Here is a 25,613-nt window from a genome sequence, read left to right on the forward strand (position 1 = left end):
CCCAGCCAAAGCTACAGCATCAGTAAATCTCACATTATCTTTGTAAATCGGAGCCTGTAGCACTTCCGCAGGAGCCTGAAGGCGGTTGCCCTACTTCTGTGCCTCGGATGAGTCATGGTGCAGTGACTGTTGCTAATGCCCTCAGTCATCAAGGAGATGAGAAATTACATCTAGAATACAGCTACGTACAGCAGAGGTGGGTTATGTTTTTAAATAAAAATGATTTCAGCAGTGAGCTCCTCTAAAGGGTAGTGCAAGGGGTCAGGAAGGTCATTGATGGTGCCCGGAGTTCCATGGGCTTGTTCAGTGCCCGTGGACTTGTGAAAACTGGGTGCCAAGTTGTTCCTGTTTACATGTCGCTTTTCCGTGGGAGAGTGACGCATAGGGAGGGAGACTCCACAGGTTTCATCAGATCTCAGAGAGGTTTGAACCCCAGAAAGGTCAAGAAACAATGCGTCGCTTAAGAACACCTTAAGCCAGAGAGTTGTGTGATTTTAAACTTGGGGATGGGGTGGCGATGCTTGGTGCACAAACAGGTTCTCAAGCTGTGATGAGTTTAGGTCTGTGATGAAGCTAGAAGCCCCTGAGTACGTATACAGTTTAAGCCCCATTTTTTTCCTCTTAAAATTCGACCAACAGTCTTGACTCTTCCTCACAGTGCCGCAGCCAAACGTGAACTTGGCCACAAAGTCAGAGGAGTCTTGAGTCTGGCCTCTGCTCTCTCTCTCTCCCCCAAGGCACCAAAACTCATTTCCAAGCCCCAGAGTTAAAAATAACCCCTTCTCCAGCTGGACCAACAGCAACTGCTGGTCAGCTCAGAACCCTCTGTGGGAATGGTCCCGCTCTTCCCGAGCACAGCCCGGGAGCGGGAAGCCATTTCTTGACTTTGGGGTGAATGGAGGCCTCAGGAAAGAGGGGAAGAACCACTGAGCACACCGTTATAATGAAGGGTCTTCACTTTTGTCCCAAATTTCATGACCCTAGAGCTAGGACTGTCATTTTTGTGTATTTCTGGCTTTAAGAGAACTTCACCCAAATGATTTATGAGAATTTTGTCAGAACTACAGAAAGTCAATGTAAAGTCCCTCCACTTCCCCGCAGAACTCCCGGTTCCTCTTCCGAGAGGCCCACTCGGTGTTTCTGTGTGCTTTCCAGCGGTGTGTGTGCCCTTTGAAGACCATACACAAAAGATCACCCCTGTGCATCATCAGGCATCGTGCTCCCCCCTCACACTATCTTGAAGATTAACCCACCTCATTCTTTTCACTGGCTGCAGAGTCTTAATTGTATGACTGACATCTGTGTTTATGAATGGCCACATTGGGTGTTTAGTTCCAGTTGGGTCTGTTCCCATTTGTGCCGCTTGGCCATCCTCCCTCCCATACCATGGCCTGTTGGCTGAGTCACCTGTGAAGTAAACAGCTAGTGGTGGAATTCCTGCTCGAGGTCAAGTGCGTGTCAAATTTGATAGAATTTGCACCAATTTGTACTTCCAGCATCAGTGCCTGAGAGTACCTGTCTCCCCCAGCCTCTGATACTGGGTTTTCCAACTTTTTTTTTTTTTTTTTGCCATACTAATAACTAAAAGTATGTTTTAATTTCTCTTCTCTTATTATGTGTTAGGAATAACAGATTTATTTTAAAATAAATACTTGTTGATTAGAGTATAAGAATCAGAGGTCCGTTTTTTCTCATTTAAGTACCGTTGTGTTCCCCATTTCTTATGGTTTTGGCATTTTCTCTAGAAATTTATCCTAAATTGTGTAATAAGTAAAATAATTTGAGGGGAAGATTAAGTTTTCTTTGCCTTTCTTTTTTTCTCAAATCCCCAGTCACCTTGCATCAAACCAGTATTTCAATCGATTCCTCCATCTCTGTAGTTTGGCGAGATCTTCTGCAATAGTTCTGATCATTTGATCAGTTGTTTCTTTCAAAATGTTTGCTGTCCTCAGGGCATGGTCCAAAGACACGGCTAAACCCTGCGGAGGACAAGTGCGCATATTTTAGTCACACACGTTTGCCACTGTTCCTGTTAACTGAGTTCTGTCATCACACACTGCCAGGTGGAATTGGGAGTGCTCTTTTTTCCACCCGGTCTGTTTCTGTTTTTTCCACCAGGTCTGTTTCTGTTTTTGAGAGTTGGTTTCCTAGGAAACCAGTCGGAGATGGAAGGTATTTTTTAGGGCAAGGGACAGAAAAAGGACTGACACGTGACTGATGAGCATGAATCAGAGGGTGAGGTCAGAAACCTGCTGGGCCCATTCCCTGCTGTCGAGAAAGAGATCTGAGAAAAGGAAAGTTCTTGGGGCCACTGAAGGGGACTGGGGGCCATGACCACTGAGAGGGCAGGGATACCACACATGCGTGCACAAGCCTTGGGAAGTGGCCTGGGATTCGAGTTTCTGATTGGAAAAAATACGTGGCTAGCAGCTCTAAGCCCATTGTCAGTGGAACAGTCCTGAGAGCGGCCAGGGGATCCTGTAGCTGAGGCCCTGCCCACAAAGTTCCCCTGGGAACCAGTTTAGAAGTAGCACACACCACGTGGCTGCTCAGGCCCTCTGTCTTTAGGTTAGTGCTGAGCACACACTGTTGTTAGCAGAGCATTTTGGGTGCTCCGTGCTGTAATAATTTAGAAGCCATCCATTTTGTGGTCAGCAAGACCAAACTTACAAGCTGCAAGGATTCTAGAATGTTTTTCTGAGTCCTCACCTCAGATTTCGTTTCTTCGTCACTGCTAACGTTGCTTAAGGATTGGCTTCCAGAAACCCTGCCAGAGCGGAAATGGGGGGAGGATGTAGCCAGGTCTGAAGCGGAGGTCATGGGAGCCTTAAGGTTTTTTCTGGAAGGCAAAAGCACAGGGATACTCATGGGAAGCGCCACCCTCAGCTCTGGGGTGCAGGGTGCCTGTGTGCTGGTGTGGAGGCCGGCACCCTCTGTGTTGCCGCTGTCACAGTGCCTTGGTGGATGACCGCAGCTGAGCTTCCCACATCAGGGCCTTCCCACATCGGAAGCTCACGTAGACTGGAAGGGTCTCTCTTCCCCCTGTCTCCCTTGCTAGCTCATTCATTTAATCTTTGGAGTTGAGCTTCCCTGAACCCCCGTATTAGATAATAGCACTTGGAGTGACCTCTTCTTGGCACTCACACACAACCTCCTCTTCCCAAAAAGTGAGCTCCCTGAGGGCAGGGACAGGGTCCGCTCTGTCACTGTGCTCAGCAGCTAGCACAGTGCCTGCTGTGGACACGCGGATAACGTGGTGAGTGAACACATGGAAGACTGACGTCCTAGCCAGACTTGCGTTTGAATCCGGCTCTCCTACTTAGGATCTAGAACAGCCGTGGGCAAACTACGGCCCGCGGGCCGGATCCAGCCCGTTTGAAATGAATAAAACTAAAAAAAAAAAAAAAAAGACCGTACCCTTTTATGTAATGATGTTTACTTTGAATTTATATTAGTTCACACAAACACTCCATCCATGCTTTTGTTCCGGCCCTCCGGTCCAGTTTAAGAACCCATTGTGGCCCTCGAGTCAAAAAGTTTGCCCACCCCTGCTCTAGATGATCTTGGGAGGTAAGTTAATGCATTAAGCACATAGTATGCACCCAGCCAGTGGGTGGCTGTTCTTGTCGTCATTACTAATGAGAGTGATACTTACTTTCCTGGTTTGGGCTCTCGCTCATCTTGAGAGGACTTTGAATTTGCTCTCTGGGAACAGATCCAGTTTGGTTTGGAATAAGCTGGAAAATGTTGGTTCTGATTAAATTCAGAGCATCAGAAACGATCCCCAAATCGTGGATATGTGGGTATCATTTCCTGAACTTCTCTATGTGAGTGAAACATTTGATAAAAATTTAATAAGAAAATTGGGGAACATGGGAAAGAAAGAACTTTGTATCAAGTATTCTGAAGTCAGAGAATTCAGGAAAGAAATTCCATTTTTAAAAGGAATTATTAGCAGACAAGAGACCAGGAGTCTAGGTTCCCTGGGCACTAGCCGTGCAACCTGGGCATATGGTCTAACTTTTCTGGGCTCAACAACTTCATCTGAAGGTGGAGGGGTAATATCTCCCAAGAGGTTGACCCACTTGGACTCTTGAAGTCCCCTCCGACTTAGGGTCCTAAGAGTCAGAAATTAAGTCAGTAGGACAATTCTAGAAATTAGTCATCCCTCCTCCGTCCTCTACCTTTCCCTCTTTTTCCTTCCAGGCCTCCTGTCTTACCCTCTGGTCTCTAGGAGCGAGGCTTCACTCCCCTCAGGAGTAGCAGACAGGAGAGGAAGGAGCAGTGTGGGTCTCCCAGGCCTGGCAGGGAGACTGGGTTGTTCACAAAGATGGGATCATGGAGGAGGTGTACTTACAAGGTGGAGAATTCTTATTTCCATTTAAAAAGCAGCACTGGACAAAGGCTCTTCCTTCGCTATGATTTAAGTAATTCTGTCCCGGGGTGTCGTATCTGTAATGAAATTCTAAAAAGGAAAGATTAAAAATAAGACTCATGGCCTGGGAACCACAGCCGTCCCCACTTCTGACCTCTTTGGCGGCTCCCTGGTCGCCCTGACCTTTAAGTGGTTCTTTCCGGCCGCCTCTGGGGCAGGTGGGAGTCCTCGTGCCACAGCTCTCGCAGGTGCTCTGCAGCCCAGCGCCGGCAGCAGAAGAGCCGCTGAGTCCTGTATGGGCACCTGAGGAAACCCGTTACACCAAGGAAGTGTGAGACTCGGTCATAGTCATACAATGTGGTGTGGCGAGCAGAGCTCTAACCAGGCCAGGTCTGCGCTAGACACCACAGCACTTAACTTCCCCGCGGTTACCAAGGGGAGTTGCCAGCCCAGGAGTAACATTCGGGGTCCCTTCCTGACAGCGGGGAGGTGTTCTGATAAGAGAGCCTCCATTTGCCTAGCACTCGTGGGTGCTTGGTAAAGGCCTGCGGAACAGTGGGCCTGTGAGAATTTGGCCCTCTGAGTTATCAGATGATCTTGCATTTAGTCATTTTTCCAGATTTGCCCCAGTAGATCCACATTCTCTTCTCATCCCCTGCTGTGGGCCAGGAGCTCGTGTTTTGTCACCCAGGCGGTTGGAAAGATGGTTTTCCCCAAGGAAGTTAATAAGCCCAGGTAGGAACTTGAATCAGCTGTGCCCTCGCCAGTGCCACCCGAGGCCAGTGGTGGAGAGCGTGTGTCTGGTGCAGGTCTAGAACCTGCTCGGCAGTGGGATGCTCCAGGGGATGCCACGGGGTGGGAGCCTGGGCCAGGCAGGTGAGCACGGCAGGCTCGGGTGTCCAAGCCGCATCTCAGCTCCAGGAGAGAAGAGGCCAGGACACAGCCTCTGCCACTGCTAGCAGCCACTGCATCCATGAGTTCACTTGTCGGGGACTTGGTCTTTCAAAGCGTAAGTCACAAATGGGAGGAGCTCTAGAAAGGACTCTTTTCTTCCCTGAACCTCACTCAGTGCATAGTTATTGCGTGCCTTCTTGATCCTGAACCCAAGGAAATTACAAACAGAGGACAGGGACTTAACCCTGGGAAGGCTGTGTTGCACAGTGAGAGAGCGAGAGATTCAGACAGGCCTGAAGTTGAGGCCTGCCTCTGCCCCTTCGCTGGATGGGCTGACATATGTCCACATATTCTTCGTGTGTGTGTGTGTGTGTGTGTGTGTGTGTGTGTGTGCGCGCGCGCGCGCGCGCACAACGTTTTATGATAAAGAGTAACGGTTGGGTTACTTTGAAGAACATAGGAAGAAAAGTTACTGAGTCTTTTTTTAAAATATATTTTTATTTCAGAGAGAAAGGGAGAGGTAGAGATAGAAACATCAATGATGAGAGAGAATCATTGATTGGCCGCCTCCTGCACCCCGCCCCCCCCCCCCCCACACTGGGGATTAAGCCAGGAACCCAGACATGTGGTCTTGACCAGAATGGAACCTGGGACCCCCCTAGTCCGCAGGCCGATGCTCTATCCACTGAGCCAAACCAGCTAGGGGTCCACATATTCTATTGTTTTGTTTTCCATATATTCTTTGACATGTTATTCAAGAGGTGGGCTGGATTAGTGACTCGCTTCTAACAGAGAATAAAGCAGTAGTGATGGTGAATAACTTCCAAAATCAGGTCATAAAGGATATTGACATTTCCAGTCTTGTTCTTTCTCGTGGATCCCTTGCTCTGGGGGAGCTGGCTACCATGTCTTAAGTGACACTTTAGCAACCAATGGCCCTATGAGTGACCATCTTGGCAGCAGATTCTCAGCCCCGGTCAAGCCTTCAGATGACATCAGTGCTGGCCAGCACCTTAACTGCAGCCTGGTGAGAGACGCTGAGCCCGAACTACCCAGGAAAGCTGCTCCCAAATCCCTGACCCACAGAAAGGCGCTAGTAAGTGTTGGCTGTTCTGAGTCATTATGTTTTGGGGTCCCCTGTTACCCAGCAGTAGGTAACGACACACCACCTCTTTGACCTGGCAAGTCTCTCAATTTTTCTGAGCCACCATTTCCTTATCTCTAAAGATAATTCCTACCTTACATAGGTGTTGTACAGTTAAATTATATATACTACGTCAACAGTTCTCAAACTTTTGATTTTATAATCCTTCTACACACATAAAATTGAGGGCCCTAGAGAACTTCTGCTGAGGTGGTTTGTCCTGCCGTCCACCATGATACACACCATTTTCTGTACCTGTGGAGGAATGTCCCCCTGCACTGGAGAAGAGCTGTCCTCAACAGTCAGTCAGCTTAAGATGGGTGGGTAGAGAAATATCTATAGATAAACTTAAAATCATTTTTGCTTCAATCACTCAGATCTTTCCAAGACTGAATGGGTAGTCCGAGGCTTAAAAAAGTTGTTTTTAACTGAAGTATCTAAAAAAATATTTTACTTATGGTATCATTTAAAATGACAATAATACATTTCATATTAACAGAACATCTTTTTAACAAAAGCTAACGTTTTGAAATTAGAAGAGTGGCATGCTTTATGTCTTGGCAAGTATTTTGAATATCTGGGTTAATAGAAGACAGCAGGGTTCCATAGCTGCATCTCCATTCAGTCTGTTGCAATATTGGTCTTGCAGCAATATACAGTATAGTTAGAAAGGAGAGGACCTCATGGTCCCGGCAAGGGTCTCAGGGACTCCCAGAGGCCTTCGACCACTTTGAAAAGCTCTACTCTGTTACAGCATCTGGTATATAAGTGTTCAATGAAACCTATATTTATTATCACAAAATATATCATCTACAGAGAACAAATAGAACTAAATGTGACAGAACAGTGAGTTGGGAAACGGCTCTTGGCTAACAGGCTGTATGAAGGTAAGCTCTCTGAGCATAATCCTTGTTCGCTCTCTGGCTCCGGTTCGTCATGTGTAAATGGGGTAGATGAGGCTTGGGGGTGATTGTCACACTCAGGAGCTGCCTGAGCAAGCAGGCCCGGCCCCGCCTCTTCCCCACCCAGGGCAAAGCTGCCAGAGGATGTTCTGCTTCCATTCGCATTGAAGAAGGCTCCTAGGACTAAAAACCATTGAATTCCATGCCCTGTGCTTTCTGGGTCTCCTCCCAGCTCTGACTGTCTGTGCTTCTCTGACGTGCACATGGACAAGTGGGCAGCAGATCTCACGCGGCGGGAAACTTATAGGTGTACACATGGGTCATGCTGGATGGGGTGACACACCCTTGAGGCCACCCAGGGACCTAGTCTATGCAGTCCTGAGGTGTTGGCCAGAAATAGGTGTGGGCACATTCACCTACCTGACTACATCTTTTAAATCATTTATTTTTAATTCTTTACATTAAAAAAAAAACATGCAACACCACAGCCTAGGCCAGGGGTGGGCAAACTTTTTGACTCGAGGGCCACAATGGGTTCTTAAACTGGACCGGAGGGCCGGAACAAAAGCATGGATGGAGTGTTTGTGTGAACTAATATACATTCAAAGTAAACATCATTACATAAAAGGGTACGGTCTTTTTTTTTTTTAGTTTTATTCATTTCAAACGGGCCGGATCCGGCCCGTGGGCCGTAGTTTGCCCACGGCTGGCCTAGGCAGTGCTATTTGGAGTGGCCACTGGCAAGCTGGCGCCCACCATGAGCAGATCCCACAGGGAAGGAGCTTGAAGACTGAGTACCCACAGCCCCAGCCCCCTCAACTTACTGAGAAGTGAGTCTGGCTGAGGTGCCTTTTCCTGAAGGGCAATGGGAAGCCCTCCACAGCTGGTCCTTCTGTGGCCTTTCTCCAGGGTTTGCTTCCTAAAAAGGTGCATAGACCCCATGAATCGTCAGTAGACTTTGAATAGAGATAGTAAGCGTATTGGTAAAGGGGACATGTCGCGTTTCTTATGTCAGCCTGGATGGTACAGCAGGGGCATGTCGTCCTCCCAGGGGTCTCCTCTGCCTGTCTGTGAGCTTCCCCCTGAGAAGTGGTACCCAGTGCAGTTTAGCCTGATAAGGACATAGTTTCCAAACATTAAAAGTGAATCTGTTTGGCCTTAGCTGGTTTGGCTCAGTGGATAGAGCATCAACCAGGACTGAAGGGTCTGGGTTCAATTCCGGTCAAGGGCACATGCCTGGGTTGCAGGCTCAATCCCCAGTAGGGGATGTGCAAGAGGCAGCTGATCAATGATTCTCTCTCATCATTGATGTTTGTCTCTCTCCTTTTCCCTTCCTCTCTGAAATCAATAACTATATTTTTTTAAAAAGAGGAAATATTGTATTTTTTTAAAAAGTGAATCTGTTTGTTCCACAGAGGATACTATCTTATCATCATACATACACAGTATAGAAATTTAAAGTTTGGAATTATAAAATTTGGAGCTTTTTTCATATTCATGTTTCACAATCAGTTCTTATCGGGGAAAAAAGCTGTGCTGTATGCCACTATGGGTCACATGGCTTCGACTTTAAAAGTGCAAACAGACTATATCCCAAGAGTCCGTAAAGCGGATTTTGTCCCAGGTTTATGGGTCTAGAGCAGTGGTTCTCAACCTTCCTAATGCCGCGACCCTTTAATACAGTTCCTCATGTTGTGGTGACCCCCAATTTCATTGTTACAAATGGAACATAATTAAAGCATAGTGATTAATCACAAAAACAATATGTAATTATATATGTGTTTTCCGATGGTCTTAGGCGACCCCTGTGAAAGGGTCGTTCGACCCCCAAAGGGATCACGACCCACAGGTTGAGAACCATTGGTCTAGAGGCTGGGGGACATCTGAGCTTAATTTTATCAGTACAGGCCACCAGGGGGCATCAGAAAGATGCCCTACAATTGTCATTTACCAGCTGCTTCCTCCAACCTGTTGCTTCAGTCTCCCTCCTCAGAAATCCTAACTCCTCCAAAGGAATCCCACTAACATTCTTAAAGCTCTCGCTCAGCCCCTGGGTACAGTAATAGCCCCCGGGGGAAGGTGCTCATTCCTCGTGTGGAGGCACCGTGCCCAAGGGATCCTGGCCCGAGCGGGTGAGACAGGACTGAGACCGATTCCCAGGGAAGGTATGAGGTGCTGCTTGGCACGCGTGCAGGTCTTGCTGTGCCTGTGGGGTTGGAGCTGGGAAGCCAAGCCTTTCCCCTCCTCTTGGAAAAACACTCTGTCCTCCTGAGTCACACTTCCTCACACCCCATTTTCTCTCTCCACCCCCTCCGCTGGGGCCTCTGAACATCTGCTCTCCAAAGTGGGAAACTTGGATCTCACTCAAGTGAGTTCAGTCCAACACGGCTTTCTTTTTCTGCCTCTTAGCGTCTCTGTGCACTGAAATCTTCCTGCCAAATGTAACAGCTCAGGGCAACTCTACTTGAGACGACAGTCTTAGTGGGTTAAATCCAGTCCTGGCTCAGAAACAACACAAAGAGATAAGCATTTGCATGCAGCATCTATGCCATTTACCTGCATGCAAACACACCACCCTGCAAATGCCCTGCAGCATCCTGCCCATCAGCAAGCTTTACAAGGAACACACCCCACCTGAGAGAGCTCCCCATCAGCAAGCTTTACAAGGAACACACCCCACCTGAGAGAGCGCTGTCTGCTGAAAGAGCAAAGAGGAGCCCTCTGCTCATTCATTCCTCCGGGACTATTGAGGCACTGACCGGGATTGCAGTTTGTAACTCATGTCTGCCTCCTCCCTCCCCAGCAGTAGCCTCACTGTTAGGTCTGATTTTATACTTGGTTGTGCTTTTCTCTCCATCTTGTCCATCAGAGAGAAGTATATTTAGTCTAGAACACTGGTCCCTCTAGGTCTATGCTAGGAATTTGGAAGAGAAACATTTAGTACCTTATGAATGCTTGATGAAAATGTTCTTTAAGCATAAAAAATTTTTATACTTAATAAAACCTAAAAAAACGTTCAGAATCTAGGTTTAATTCTAGAAATACAAACAGTGGGCAGGGATGACTGGGGAGTAAGCACATCAGTGCCCCTTGTGTTTAGAGTCAGAGCTGATGACAGACATGGTGGTTTAAAGTCCTGAGCCTCACCAGGTGACACCAGTAGATGTTAGCACACACACCCTGCTGTGTCTCTTCGCGGGAAGGGGAGGCAGAAACTCAATGGAACACTCATGACGAGTGCGGTTCCCGTGGGGAATGCTTTCTTTCAGGAAACCCCAGTCTGTCAGCCTCCTCATCTGCTTCTATTAGTCCATTACGTGCATGTAACAGCAGCTGCCAAACAGCTCTGCCCTCCTTGCTGCTGACCTTCCCAAGGTAATTAGCCAGGCTTTGGCCCCAGTCCATGGAAGCTTCAAACAAATGATGCTGAATTCACATGGGCCAGCAGCTGCTCCAATGAGCATTTCCAAAGCATTACGGGTGTCTACGTAGGGTTTTATATCTGTGTGCACGATTTATAACTTGGATGATTTCATGCCGAGTGATAGGAGAAGTAAGCCCTGAGGTGTGGGATAAGGTTTATTTCTGGTGGGACCCGGGAGCAGAGGGGGAACCCAACAGGGAATTTCCCTCATCCCAGGGGGGTGGTGGTGGGGAGCCGGTGGACAGGGGTGTGTGACACCATCCCACCTGGCAGTGTTCACAGGAGCCCTCAGGACAGACCCCCCTCCCTGTGCTGTAGCCGAGATTCTCCCCCAGGGGCTCATCAGGATCACCCGGGAGATGTAAACAAGAATTCCTCCCAGGCTCCACCCTGGCAAGGATGTCACAGTAGGTGGGGCTGAGGCGTGTGCATGATTTAAACATCTGCCCGGTGACTTTGATGCTGTCCCCAGTGGAGAACCACAGCCACAGGGACTTGTAAATGGGAGGGAGGCTGGGCTGTGTGCCCAGCCCTGAGGTCTGCGGTTCTGTAACTGGGCCAGTGGCTCTGGCAGCTGGTCAGCAAGTTGACGCCCACTCTCACTGGAGGCATTATCCAGGCCCGGCTTCCACCCCCCCCCACCCCCCCACCCTCCCACCCCCCGCAGCTTAGCAGTCAGAAGCCCTCACCATTCGAGGACCCAGTGGCAGAAGGCACAGCTCCGGCCGGTTATCTCTGCACATTGCTGCCTTCCGGAGGCGGAGGTGTGGCGGGGGTCCTGCACCACAAAGCACACAGATGCAGCTGTGACCCAGGAAGTGACTCACCCCCTGGCTGCTCACATTCATGCACAGCTCTGCCCAGCAAGCAGCCCAGGCTCACTGCTCACCACCTCAGGCGGCTCAGTTCTCACTCCTCCCTCGGTGGGTCTGTGCTGTAGGCCAGGACTTAGAGAAAGAACCTTCAACACAACACACTGTCTTCTTCCCTTCCCCAAGCAGATTTTAAATCTCGTGTACAGACGAGAGGATATTCTTCCCTTTTTCTTACCCTTTGGTTTCACCAGAGGACGAACAGATGTTAGAAGCTAATTTTAAATCGATCAATCCGACCATCAGTTAGTAGAGCTCTGAAAGCTTTTCCAAAGAAATACAATCCACTAAGAATTATAACAAAGTTTAGGGAATTAACACACTGCCCCCCCCCCCCCCCGCCAAAAAAAATGGCATTACTGGCCTGAAAGGGCTGACACCACCTAGCCTGTATTTCTTACGGTGGTTTTACCCTTTTCAGGGGTGGGGAACCTTTTTTCTGGATATTTATAACATCATTTGAGGGCCATACAAAATTATCAACTTAAAAATTAGCCTGCTACACTTGGTCAAACATTTAATTAGCTCACCCTAATGCCTTGGCAGGGCCAGACCAAATGATTTCCTGAGCCTTATACAGCCCACGGGCTGGACCTTCCCCACCGTGCTCTAGGGGAACAGAAGAGAAACGCACCTTTCTCACCATGATAAACAGTGCCGGCACAAGCAGCATCGTGCAGATCGCTTTTTCCGTGTTTGAATGACTTCCTTAGGAAGTGTCTGGGTCAAAGGGTACGAACATGTTTGTGTGATGACAGGAACTGGCAAATTGCTTTCCACAACAGTGGGAATTACACAGCCACCAACAATGTGGGCCACTCCGTGGCCACACCTTCCACTGCATCAGGAATGATCAGTTGAAAATGTTTTCGTTAATTTAATAAGGGGTGGCACCCTGCGTTCATGAGCGTTTCCTCTGCTATTAAAGGAGATAAGCGTTTCCCAGCTGCTTGCTTATTAGTTGTATTTCCTACTTGCGACTTTTTAGTTCACATCTTTTGCCCATTCGTTTTGGGGAAGGTTTCAGTGTTTCCTCATGACGAAAACAAACATTTGTTGACTGCTCCTGTGCCGGGTGCTTCTCGGGTGGCCTCCTATTCCTTCCCACCACCCTGGGCCATTGTTCCCATTTTAATGATGAGTAACCTGAGGCTCAGAGAATTTAAGCAACCCGACAGGTCACCCAGAGTAGCAAGTAACACACAGAGCTGGGATTCGCCCCTTTCCCCGTATGCTGTGTTCTTAAGCACAGTCCTGCTCCTTAGAGCACTTTGTGTACTAAAAATCTCAACACTGAACTTGATTTGCACTTAATATTTTCTCAGTTGTCTGGTCTAACTCTGCAGCTGGGCCTTAAAATGAATGAGATTTTGCCAGGAAGCTAGGTGTTTTGAGGATGTGAACATGCTTCTTTGGAAAGGCTAACATTTATACAGGGTGGGGCAAAAGGTTTACAACGTTCCTTTGGAAATTAAAACAATCATTGATAAAAAATCAATACATAGCCCTAACTGGTTTGGCTCAGTGGATAGAGAGTTGGCCTGCGGACTGAAGGGTCCCAGGTTCGATTCCAGTCAAGGACATGTACCTTGGTTGTGGGCACATCCCCCGTAGGGGGTGTGCTGGAGGCAGCTGATAGATGTTTCTCTCTCATCTATGTTTCTAACTCTCTATCCCTCTCCTTTCCTCTCTGTAAAAATCAATAAAATATATATTTTTTTAAAATTAATACATAAAAATACAAGAATAAGCACCGTTTTTCACATACAACTGTAAACCTACTTTTGCCCCACCACTGTGTATAATGCTCAACATGTTGTCCTTGACTCTGACAAAAACCTATTCAACTTTTGAATGCCAGCCACAGGCTGTGTGTCTTCACATACCGACTGAAACCAAAGAATCAAGTTAAGGCAATTACAATTCAGTTTCTCAGAATTTAGTCTGAAATGTTCCAAAAGTTGAGGCTACAAAAAATAAAAAGTGTAGAAAGACAGTGGTGATGGATTGGAATTCCTAATATTGCATCTTTAGACAATCCAAAAGAATTTAGCTTTCGAGAAAGGAAATGCAGATGTGGACTCATGGAAATGGTTCTTGCACTGGGAGTGTCATTCTCATTTGGAAGAGCGAGTACAAAACCATTAAAAAGAAAAATTATTTCTTCCAGGCACGATCCGCAGGAATATTACTATCCGTCCTGAAGAAATAGCTCTTCAGCAGTTCATCAGTTTAAACTACATTGTTGCAGCCTAAACTAATAAGAGGTTTTAAAAACCAAAACTTGAAATAGCTTCTAATTTTTACAAGCTGGTTCCATTGAAAATAATATGATTCATGGGACTTTGGGAAGTTAAATTTTATGAAATATTAAAGTAGAATTTTGTAATTCCATGAATGCGTATTCTATAAATGCACAGGAACCAACCGTGTTTCCTGGCATGGAATTGGGCTGTAGGTTATGCATTACCTCATCTGAGGGTGGAGAGGATGCAGATAGCAGGCCACCTGGGAGGGTTGGAGAACTCTCGGGAAGAGAGCCAGCTGAAGTGTGTTTGCCTTCATCACCCTTCCCTTCAACATCTTCAAGTAGCATCTCCATCCTGAAGACTTCACCTTCCGCTTTCCTAAATAAACAGAAGGCATCATGTGGGGCATGCAGTCAACATTCTAACCAGTAACAGCAGGTCTTGACCGTGGCGTTGATCTATGTTATTAAATGGCCGGTCCTCAGAAAGGACCCATAATGGACACCTGCCCTGATGGGCATCCTGTTTTAGTGTCACTTGAAAGGCCTGGGCTCTGATCCCTATTTTGCTATCCATTGGCTGTGCATCCTCGGGCAAATCACTTAATCTTCCTGTGCTTCCAATGTCTCAAGTTTAACAAAAAAAAAGTGTCAAATCTACATGAAGAAAACAAGCTCCTGGACCCAAATACTCACTGCAAAGGTTTTAACTCCTCCCAAACTAATCTGTAAATTCAACACGATCCTGAACAAAATTCTAATGGAATTTTATTAAGGACGTCTGGTGAGCTGATGATAAAGTTTTAATAAGAGAGTGCAAGAATAGCTAAAGAAAGTTTAAACAGGAGGAAACATTTCAGAATATATACTAAACTCCAGTAATTTAAACTGTGTGGTTGACGTAGGAGTAGATACCTAGGTCAGTGGAATGGAACAGACCCGTCCCGTTACCCATGGAGATTTCGTATATGATAACATGGCTTTTTCCACCATGGGAAGGGCTGGCCTGTTCAGTAAGTGGTGGGACTAAGATCTCAGCATGAAAAACCATATTGATAATCAAATAAGATATGGGGAAATGTGTTCTGCCCTGGCAGGCAGAAGAGAATGAAGAGCGGACAAGGAGAGACTGAACCTGTGAAGGAAGAGAAACGCTGAAGCAGGCCGCAGGTCGTGGGAAGAGATGGGGCTGGAGAGGCCGCAAAGTGAGTGAAGGAAGAAAGGGTGTGTGTGTGTGTGTGTGTGTGTGTGTGTGTGTGTGTGAAAACATGCAGATTCGGAGGCGGAGAAAAGATATTTTTGAGGGAATTTATCTTTTCTGTAAAACCAAAGACGATAATACCAGGGCTTGATGGAGGTAGAATCCCATTTCTTGGCCCCTTGGTTTCGGGTGTTGGTGTGTGTGAAAGATTCAAACAACTTCCAGACAACATTCTAACAAACAAGATGCATTAAATCCAAACAGTTATTTTTGCATCTTACCTTTGAAAGGCAATAATATTAAGGTTTTCATAAGAGTGCAACAGTTGACTTCAACAAGTGATTAGCTGATGAATCTGCAGAATTCTTTCCCTACAGAAAAAGCTATCTGCAATGGCCTTTGGTCTCAGGGCTTAGAAGCTTCTCGACATACCAGCCCCTCCAGGCCATGGGGTTCTGCTCATGGACAGGTGACGCCCATGTGAGAGCAGGAGGACCAGCCTGGGACTGAGTAGCGTCGCTTGCCCGAGGTGGTGTCGCTGAGTTTACTGAGCTTGCCCGTGTGGAAGCTTCTCCTGTGTATGGGATATAATTGCAGTCGGGACTCTGTTGGTTTATGCTGGGGCCAGGCAGTGTGGGTGTAACTGGGATATAAATAAGGCCTGGATTGCATAACTTTGGTCTTCATGTGCACAGAGGCCTGTCTTTAAAACCCCTGCCAACAGTGGGATTCCTTGGAAAATAAATATCCTTACTCTTTTCGTTCTTAAACAAATAGAAAAGCATATGGAGATCTTTTTTAAAAAAGGCTTTGGAGAGAAAACCAATATTAAAACCCCAACCTTGCTGTCTAATTAGTTGGTATTGAAATAACAGTAGACAGAGGTTTCATTCATTTTTTTTGAAAAAGTAAAATTGTACTTTGGGGAAAAAAGCCTCAGGATGCAAGTGCTAAAAAATAAACCATTAAACTATTTTGGCATCAAGAATGATTTGTGTTAAAATGCTAGGAATAGAAAGAGCTGACCTTACGAATATTAAGCCCACTGAATGGATTCTTTTAATTCATAGCAGGAAATTATATGGAAACAATCCCAGCCTTGATTCCTGGAATACATCTTAAAGCTATTTGGTTTGGAAAGAGGATTGTGGTGCCATAAAAATGGCCAGTTGGAAACTTCAGTATAAGTATGCATCCAAGATTCTAATGTGGATTTGCTCAGGAATCACTTAAGTTTTAACATTTTCCCTTTATCAGGATTTGTGGGTCCCTCACCCCAACATTAACCAACCTGACAACAATCCTCTCCAGCCCACTGCCCCTTTGAAATGGTCTGTGGATGAGAAAGAAAGGGGGGGATGGGGGGGAAGTGGGACAGGAGAGAAGAACCAGGCAGGAGAAATAAGGGCAAGATGGGGGTGAGGAAGGACAGAGGAGCGTGGAGAGGGAAGGGCCTCTGGGTTAGACTGTGAGCCCTTCCACGGTGTTCTTGTGCTCTTCTGCGTCTCAGAACCAACTCTAATGACATCCACGAAATGCAAGATGGCGGCACATGGTCTCCGCCAGGACACAGCTGTTCACTCTGGACACGCCATCTGGTCATCACCCAGCACAGGACCTTCCACGTAGCAGGAATTCCTCACTGCCTTTCGCATGCGGTGACACCTACTCATTGGTGGCAGGGGTTTTACTGACCCTAGACCTGTCTGGGCCTTTCGTGGCTCTCAGGCACGAAACCAGCAGCCACATCCGAGTCCCACCTGAAGAGATCTCTTCTCCAACCCTTCCACCTCTCACAGTTTAAACCTGACCTTTTGGGGTCATAGTCACTGACAGCTGGGGATTTAGGCTTGTGGACTTGCTGTTCCAAAGTCAGCTGCTCCTCAGCCACAAACTCCTGCTTCAGCAGTTCCAGATGTGCCTGCAGTTTCTGCAGCTCCTGTGGCAGAGAAGGCACTGGCATCATTCACATGTAACCCTGCGCATGGAGTTGTTTCCCCCAAGCCCATGAGGGTGTACCCTACAGTAGTACAAAACAGAGCCGTCATCCTTCCCCTGGCCAGTGTTTTGTTTTGGAGTCTGACATGTAAAATTCAGACAGGGGCCTTCTCCACATACCACCCTCCCTCGTAGCACAACGCTGAGAAGTTCGGTGGTTCTGATTTCTCTCCCAGAACCCACTCGGAGCCTCTTGACGGGACGTTAATAACCCTGTATATTTGCAGAATGATTTTTAGCTTCTAGAATACATTCTGTTCCTTTTCTTACTTAACTTACTCATCAGTGTTGTAGATGTTGCAAAGTGGATTTATTACCCCGGTTTTATAGAGGAGGAAAGCGGAGCGCTAAGGAGCAAGTCTGATGCCACATAGATCTTACAAGGGAACTGAGCTTAGAGGACCTGGCTTTGAGTCTCTGGCATTTAGAGGGTGAGATGAGGAAGGAACAGCTGGGAGTTTAGCCCCAAGCTGGAATGGGTCTTCCAGATGTCACCGCGTCACCACATGCAGCCTCACACAGGTGCCTGTGTAAACCGTGCAGGTCAGGGTCTTGTCTGGAAGTGTAGAGACTTTAGCCCTACAGTCCCAGCCGCTAAACATTCCCTGGTCAATGTCTACATCTGGCCCTGGGCTGCATCGGAGTACTTTGCCATGGCTCAGTGGAAGAGGTGAGACTGAAGTCAGGCTTGAAGGGTACTCAGGAGGGCCTGGACCAGGCAGCACTCATGAAAATGGAGAGGAGAGGATGAATCAGTGAGAGATTCCCCAGGGCAAGAAAAGGATCAGGAGTTAAAGGATCAGACCACCAGGGTTCAAGTTCAGACTCTGTCCCCTACTAATTGTATGATTTTAGTGAACTTGAACTCTAAACTTCAATTTTTTCATATTGTGAAAATTAAATGAGCTGATGCTTAGTGTCAGGTGCATAGTACATACTCAATAGTGGGTAGCTATCATTATTATTATTAACAATGGATAAAGAAGTTTGGAAACATTGGCTATTGGGTATAAAAAAAGGCAAGTGTGGTAAATATTTTCCATTTCTCCCCCCAGATCCATCCTCCATCCTTCTCCGTGCCCCACCCAGGAGGCTGACCTTCCATAGACATCAACAGGAGGGAAGAACTGAAGAAGGATGAGGTAGGGGTCTTTGTTTCCCTGATTTCCTCCTGCAGGTATCATCATGCACCAACTGTGTCTCTACCAAAAGCCACAGAGCTTGTCAGCTACTCCTATAGCTACAGCTACTCTCCTTGGGCTGGAGTATCTGTTCTTCCTCTGTCCCTAACTGTTGTTAAATGATGGCTTATTAAACTCTTCTAGATTATTCCATTGGAGCAGGCCACCTAGTTCCTACTAGGCCGCTGATTCTATAAACCTCACAGTCAATGATCAGGGGCCTAGCTTGGGAGATGGACAGAGTGTGAGAGCCCTGACTAAAATGAGGAATTTGGAAAGGCTAACAACTTTGAATGAAGATGTCAATATCAACAAGTTCTACAGTGCTGGATAAGAGAATTTTCAGTATAGTGAGCCATCCAAGTGAGGATGCAAACATTTGGAGATATGGATGGGAAGTTAGGACTAGTTAATGAGGAATTGGTAGCACAAACATGACATTAAAGTCATGAGAAAGAATTTAAAGAAAGGAGAAAAGAGAAGAAAGCACATTATAAATTATAATTTAGGGTCTTGGATTTTGAATCATGTTATAGCTCAGAAGAAGATAGGGCATAGTTTTTTAGCCATAAATTTTCCTCATTTAATTCTCATAACAACTCTGAGATGGAAGACATGCTACATGTCTAAGATCATACAACCAATGTGTAGATGGCTGCTCCATTATTGAAATGCTTTCTATATTGTGCTGCTTGTGTTGAGAAGGTTCACTGTAGCCCTGTCTGACCACCTCCTGACACCGAACCAAAGGGGCCTGGACCAAGGCTGACACTGTCAGAAGTCACATCTCCTCTCTCCTCTCCCCTCCCCTCCCCTCCCCTCCCCTCCCCTCCCCTCCCCTCCCCTCCCTTCCCCTCCCCTCCCCTATCCTCCTTTCCCCTCCCCTTCCCTCCCCTCTCATGTCCCAACACAAATCCCCACATGCCCTTGAACATCAGGAAGAAACGTCCTGGGTTGAGGCCTCAGAAGGCCAGTGTCTTGAACCAGTTCCCCCTCCTTTGCTCGGCCCCTTAAAATTCTGTGTTCTCCCAGTTCCTAAAAGCCTGGGTTTTTGGAGTTTGCCTTTGTCATTCACTCCTTAATTCCCCCAATCTGACTTCCATAGACCCACCACTTTATTGAAACCAAGCTGGCCAAGGTCCCTCATGACCTCTGGGTTGCCAAACCCAAGGCACATCATGCATTCCTTCCTTCCTTCCTTGAACATTTGAGGGTGTGGCTCACTCCCTACATCTTAACACTGTCTTTTCTCTTGGCCTCTGCAACTCTGCCCCTTCCAGGTCTGCCTTGACCTTTAGAGTCACTCCTCACAGGTCTCCTTGGGGGACCTTGCTTCTTTCACCTGCCCTGGATTGCTGTTTCCCATGATTCTAACCTCGGACTTCACTGCTTACGCTGTGTCTTTGCCTAGGTAACCTCATACACCCCATAGCTTCAACCCACAATATACTCAAGTTTACATTTCTGGCCCAAACAAGTCCTCATTTAGTCCAGATCCATCGTTCTAATTGCCTCCTGGACCTCTCCAACTGGAAATCCTACAGGGAGCTCACAATGTCACAGACGGAACTGACCTTCTGCCTGCCTCCCACACCCATTCTGAACTGGACCCTTCACTTTTGTTCCTGACCTCAATTGTCCAAGCTACCAATCTGAAATTCATCCAAGCCTCCTCCCTCCCTTTACTCACTCCTTTCAATCTGCCCCCGCTTCCTTACCCCTTAGATTTGTCCCTTCTCATCCTTATTGTCAGCCTTGGTTCAGGTCCTCATAATGTGTTCCTTGGATATGGCTTCCTAGCCAGTCTCCGTCCTACAGTCTTGCCCCATTGGTGTTTGCTTTTACTTAATTTTAAGTACCCCAGGCTGCCCATCATTCAACCTCAGGATGAAATCCAAGCTCCCAGGTGTGGTTTAAAGGGCTTTAATGATGTAGCTGTTGTCTACCTTTCTAGTCTTGTCCATTCCTCCCTTCACCACATGTACCCTGGGCTCCATCTGGTCAATTGTCGCACCATGCGGTTCCTCACACGCTCAGCACTTTCCTTCCTGGGCCATGGCACCTGCTGGTTCCTTTTCCTGGACCACCCCTTGCTCCCTACTCTGCCAAGCTTACCTAGATTCCTCCTACAATACCCAGCTCAGAGTCACTCCTAGGAAGCCCTCTAAAGTGCCTTGCTCTGACTAACAAGGGTGAGCCTCTTCCCTGCCGCCCTTAGCATCACCTGTAACCTTTCTCAAGCTGTGTGTCACTTGTCTATTTACCCACCTGTTCCTAGGAGACTATCCGCCGCTAGAAAAAGAAATAGTTTCATCATCTCCAAATGCCTGGTAGAGAGTCTGGGACATGGGAAGCACCCAATAAGTGTTTGTTGAATGAATGAATGAGTTATTTAATTAGTGTGATGAATGAATGAGTAAGGAACGTCTCTTAAGGTTCGGATCCTCCCAGTTTTTGTGCCGTCTGGGCTCTGAAGCACAGCCTGCCTGAGCTTTGCTGGTGCTCTTTACATCAGGACTTGTGACCATGTCTTGCGGTTGACCCAGTGGCCTAGACTACATCTCCCACTTTGCACATTTCTGGCTCTCACAGTCTCAGCAGCGTATTGTCCCATTGCCAGGCTCCACCCCCACTTCCCGTGACCCGGGCACTGATGAACAAGGCTGTGGTGGTTACAACATAAATGAGTGACTTGATTAAATACAACAAGCAAGGATGTGGAACCCAAAGATTTTGATCTGAAAGCACAGCTTCAGGATCAATTTTAAGTTTTTGAAGTGTTATTATATATTGAGTTGCCAGATCCTGGTAATTCTTATAACCTACACCCCCTGGGACCCATCGACTCTGGATGGGCTTTGTGATCCTTTATAACAGCTGGTGTGCTAGTCTCTTGGACCTGCCCTGGTCTCAGATTTATTATGGGGCAACCGGTGAAGAAAAACAGCGAACAGCCATAAGTAATAGATCCCCTGAGAAAGAGAGAGGGCTGAGCACATAGAGGAATGCTAAGCTCTTTTCGCTCCTGTAACACGAAGCCCCAGTCCTCAAATAATCAGTGAGACCTGAGCCTCAGCACTTTGGGAAGGAGAGTGGGGGATGGGAAGATGGGTGAAGGGAAAGAGGAAATCTCATAAACATTAGCACAATTCTGTACTAGTTTCCATATAACCAGCTTGAAATATGTTATTAAGGACATATTTAATGCTTAATTCAATTTGATTTAGCATTCTAGGGGGTTATGTATGTATGACCAATGCCAGGCCTCTGGGGGCTGTTCAGCCATGGACACAGGTTACTGCCCTTAACCCCTGGCAGAACGTTTCCACCCGAGCACCTCCTCTGCCCCCTGCAGAGAAGGCCCGGTGCTGGGCAGCCCTTGTACTTTCCCGCGTCAGATTCCCCAGGAAAGACTTATTACCAGCCTCTCGTCTTGCTCGTAGCTGGGGGAGTCCTGTGCTAGGCTTCTGGAAAATTCTTGCACCTGCAGTGAAAAAAATGCAATATTTCATGAGTGGCATGGTATCTTATATTTGAATTTGCTCACTTCTACTGTTCATAATCTTTAAAGGTATTACTTTAGTCTTCAGCTGATCAGTCTGTTCTTTTAGCTTCTGGCACATCTCTCTCCCTTGGGATATCTTCTGGAATATGGAAGAACTCAAGGAAGGGTCTTTCTGAGAGGTTGATGACAGCTTCCAGGGGCGTGTCTCGGATCCTGTTCCTATAGAAGAGAGAATAAGTTGGGCTACCGTTCATCTCAAGTTCACTGCAGATTTATTAAGTCCTGAATATGGAAGTCGGTGGCAATCACCACCATTTGCTATTTAAAAATTTTTTCTAAACGTGTATCTAAATGAAAGAGGTTGAAAAACGCTAGTACCTGTGAGATGTTCTTGGTGGCTGTGTGTTGCAGGCTTCATCTGCATAATTAAAGGATAAGAAAGTGTAACTGTTGATAGTGATCAAGGACGCCATTATTCAGAATGGCTGATGGTTCTGGTCCTCCAGGCAGCCCGTGTTGCATCAAGGCTGAATCACCTCCCACACTGATCTGTGGGTGGCCCAGAGCAGGAAAGTGGGGACAGTAACAGAACCTATTCCTGGGGTCCTTATGAGGAGTAAGTGCTAAGTGCTTAGACTCAGGCATGTGGTAAGCACTGAATACACATTAGCTGTTAATACTATCGTGTCTGATGCTATTACATGGAACACGCAAACATTTCTCCTAAAACCAGCCCACAAGTCCCACGAGGCCTTCTCACCAGGTCTGTTGCTCTCACCAACACCAAACTCATGGTAGCCACACCCTAGAGAAGAACATAAAATAGTATGCATTACGTTCCATAACGGGTGTCAAGACAGCGATTTTTACCAGGACACGCCCCTTTCTGCTCACACAGGTGGGACAGGAGTTTACATTCCAGAGTGATTCGCCTTGAGGGGCTGCCCATCACTCACAGCACACAGAGCTCAGAAACAGGCCAGTGCCAGCAGCTAAACCAGTGGTTCTCAACCTTCTGGCCCTTTAAATACAGTTCCTCATGTTGTGACCCAACCATAAAATGATTTTTGTTGCTACTTCGTAACTGTAATGTTGCTAGTGTTATGAATCATAATGTAAATATCTGATATGCAGGATGGTCTTAGGCGACCCCTGTGAAAGGGTCGTTCGGCCGCCAAAGGGGTCGCGACCCACAGGTTGAGAACCGCTGAAAACGGTTGTGGTCTCACCAGACTGACGATTATGAATGTCTCAGTGACATGATGGGTATGGAACCTATAGAGTCCAGTTCTCCAACCTGAAAGGACTAGAGAAGCCAAGCTAGTGTGGCTCAGTGGTTGAGCAACTACCTATGAACCAGGAGGTCACGGTTCAATTCCAGGTCAGGACACATGCCCGGGTTGCAGGCTCAATCCCCAGACAGGGGCGTGCAGGAGGCAGCCGATCAAAGATTCTCTCTCATCATTGATGTTTCTCTCTCCCCCTCTCCCTTCCTCTTTGAAATCAATGAAAACATATTTTTTTAAAAAGATGGGGAAACTCAAATTCCAGGTGGGAGAATTTGGATTTAATTCTATGATGTGTTATTGTTATCCCAGCCCCTGCTTCTTCTCCTGAGGCACCCAGTGGTCTTCTGAGAGGTCCCAGAACTCGCTCAGAACTGGAACAAGAACCTCAGACCTGGAGCAGGTGTCAGTCACCTTCCAGAGACCGGCTGTGGCACAGAGGAGCGGCCCGGGCCTGTTTCCGGAGGCGACTTCTCTTACCTCTGTCTGCTGGGAGGGCTCCCCAGTCTTCCTTTCCTGCTCTTCCTTCTCAGCACGGTCTGGCCTAGCCGTGCCTCCTGGAATTTCTTGCCCAAGAGCTAACCCAGCTCTCAGTTCAGGAGAAAAGCTGGCTTGTTTATCTGTTGAAAGCGGTTTATCAATCGTATTATTTTTAGGGATTTTCACTTGGGGAGCAACACTAGAGCGATCAGAGTACCGGTAACAGACTTGGCCATATTTGAACCCAGGGCCTGATCTTGTGTTTTCCGTCTGCAGTTTCTGCCCTTGGCAGCCTTTTTGTTTATTGCTTGGACTCTTGGATTTAGTTAGAAAAGTGGAACTTTGTGGAAGGCTGCCGTCGCCCGCAGCCACTGGCTCTTCTGTCTCAGAGGTGTTTTCTGCTGTCATGGTGGGGCAACAGCGGGGCTCACTGCCCACGTCATCCTCCCTCAGGGGGTTGAGCTGGTCAGCGAGTTCTGGGGTTGGTTCTTTTGGCCAAAAACTCTTAACATAATGCAAAATAAAACTTTTAACAATGGCTTCATCAAGACTGTCCGCACTGGAGACCTCTGGGAGAGTTTCACAATGACTGCCTTGGCCTTTTGAAAGCTCCTCTTTGGAAAGACGATGCTGTAAAACATCAGAAAGGTCTGACTTTGAACGGTCGCCTTTCTTAGCTGGGATGTGAAGAGTTGGGGGGCAGCGTTGCTCTTCATCAGATTTTTTCTTGGCAGCGTGTTCAGTCATTTTACCCAGAGTCATAACCGCGCCTGCATTTCTGCACGTCCCTTCATGGGCAGCCCTCTCTTGAGGGTCCTCTGCTGTTGGAATCACTCGATCTGAGACACCCAGGATGTTGTTTTCCCAGGAAAAATTGTGATCAGCGTGTAGCTTAGTTTGGGAGAAACCCCCATCGTCAGGGAAGCCCTCCCGCTGCTTGGGAGCCTTACGCTCTGAGAAATCAGCCTTGTCCATGGGCAGCCGGTCTTTGTCCTTGTGCTCGTCCTTGATGTTCTCAGTTGTGCCAACAGAGCGCCTGGTTCTCAGTGACTGTCTTCACTGTCTGCCCTGTTCTGTGCGAAAGGAGAGGAGCCTGGTGTTAAATATGTTAGGATAATGTGTGGAAGGGGGCTGTCCCCGTGTCCGAGCCAGAACAGAGTGGATGCTTCTCCCTTAGAACAACTCTGATCATCGTGAAGGCAGAAAGCTCAGCCGGCGCTAAGCCATCCTAAATGCTACATTAACACAATCAGTGGTCATACACAGGAGAGAAAGGGGAGTGGGAAAAATTGTATTCATTAATCTGGTTAATGACCACATATTTATCCCTCTGTCTTAGTCCACACATCACTGACGGGCCTCTCAGTTGTACAACATTAAACGTTGTTTGCTCGGCTAACATACGACCTCCCACCTTCTCTGTCCTGGTTTTGAAAGGATGCCCAGGGCAGAAGGCAGGTACTCTTCACCCATGGGAATAGTTAAAGGACAAAGGAAGAAGTGGCATGCAGGAGACATGGTCTCGGTAAGAGCCTTGGAACTATTTTTAAAATCTACTTGTAAATGAATATATTGTTTGACGGTGAAAACTATCACAAACTAATGTGAATTCATTGTCTAAGACATCCAAATGGCCAACAGGTGCATAAAAAGATGCTGAACATCACTAATCACCAGGGAATTGCAAATCAAAACCACGTTGAGATATGGCCTCACACCTGTGGGATGGATGTCATGGAGAAGAGATAGCAAGCGCTGGCGAATGTGGAGAAAAGGGACCTTTGTGCACGGTTGGTGGGAATGCAAATTGGTTCAGCCACTATGGGAAACAGTAAGGAGGTTCCTCAAAACATTAAAAATGTGTCTACCATATAATCCAGGAATGCCTCTTCTGGGTATATACCCAAAGGAAATGAATCAGGATCTCACAGAGATACCTGCACCCCCATGTTTATTCACATTATTCACAATAACCTAAGTGCCCAAAAATGGATGAATGGATTAAAAAGATGGAACATATTACAATGAAGTATTATTAAGACATGAGAAAGGAGGACATCTTGCATTTGCGACTACATGGCTAGACCTTGAACACATCATGCT

General features: G+C 47.1%; 1 protein-coding gene across 1 annotated transcript; it reads right to left on the bottom strand.

Moving 5' to 3' along the window:
• Positions 1-1,832: 1,832 nt before the first annotated feature.
• On the bottom strand, positions 1,833-24,272 carry AKNAD1 (AKNA domain containing 1; the record flags this gene model as incomplete). The annotated part of the gene is made up of 9 exons (XM_081113249.1): positions 1,833-1,979; positions 2,710-2,839; positions 3,656-3,737; positions 4,358-4,465; positions 14,120-14,238; positions 16,872-16,999; positions 21,661-21,723; positions 21,818-21,963; positions 23,762-24,272. The coding sequence occupies 9 exons, from the start codon at positions 24,270-24,272 to the stop codon at positions 1,833-1,835; spliced, it is 1,434 nt and encodes a 477-aa protein (XP_080969375.1).
• Positions 24,273-25,613: the final 1,341 nt, after the last annotated feature.

The sequence above is a fragment of the Myotis nattereri genome, assembly GCF_964212035.1.
Source record: "Myotis nattereri genome assembly, chromosome: 18".
NCBI classification, from domain to species: Eukaryota; Metazoa; Chordata; class Mammalia; order Chiroptera; family Vespertilionidae; genus Myotis; species Myotis nattereri.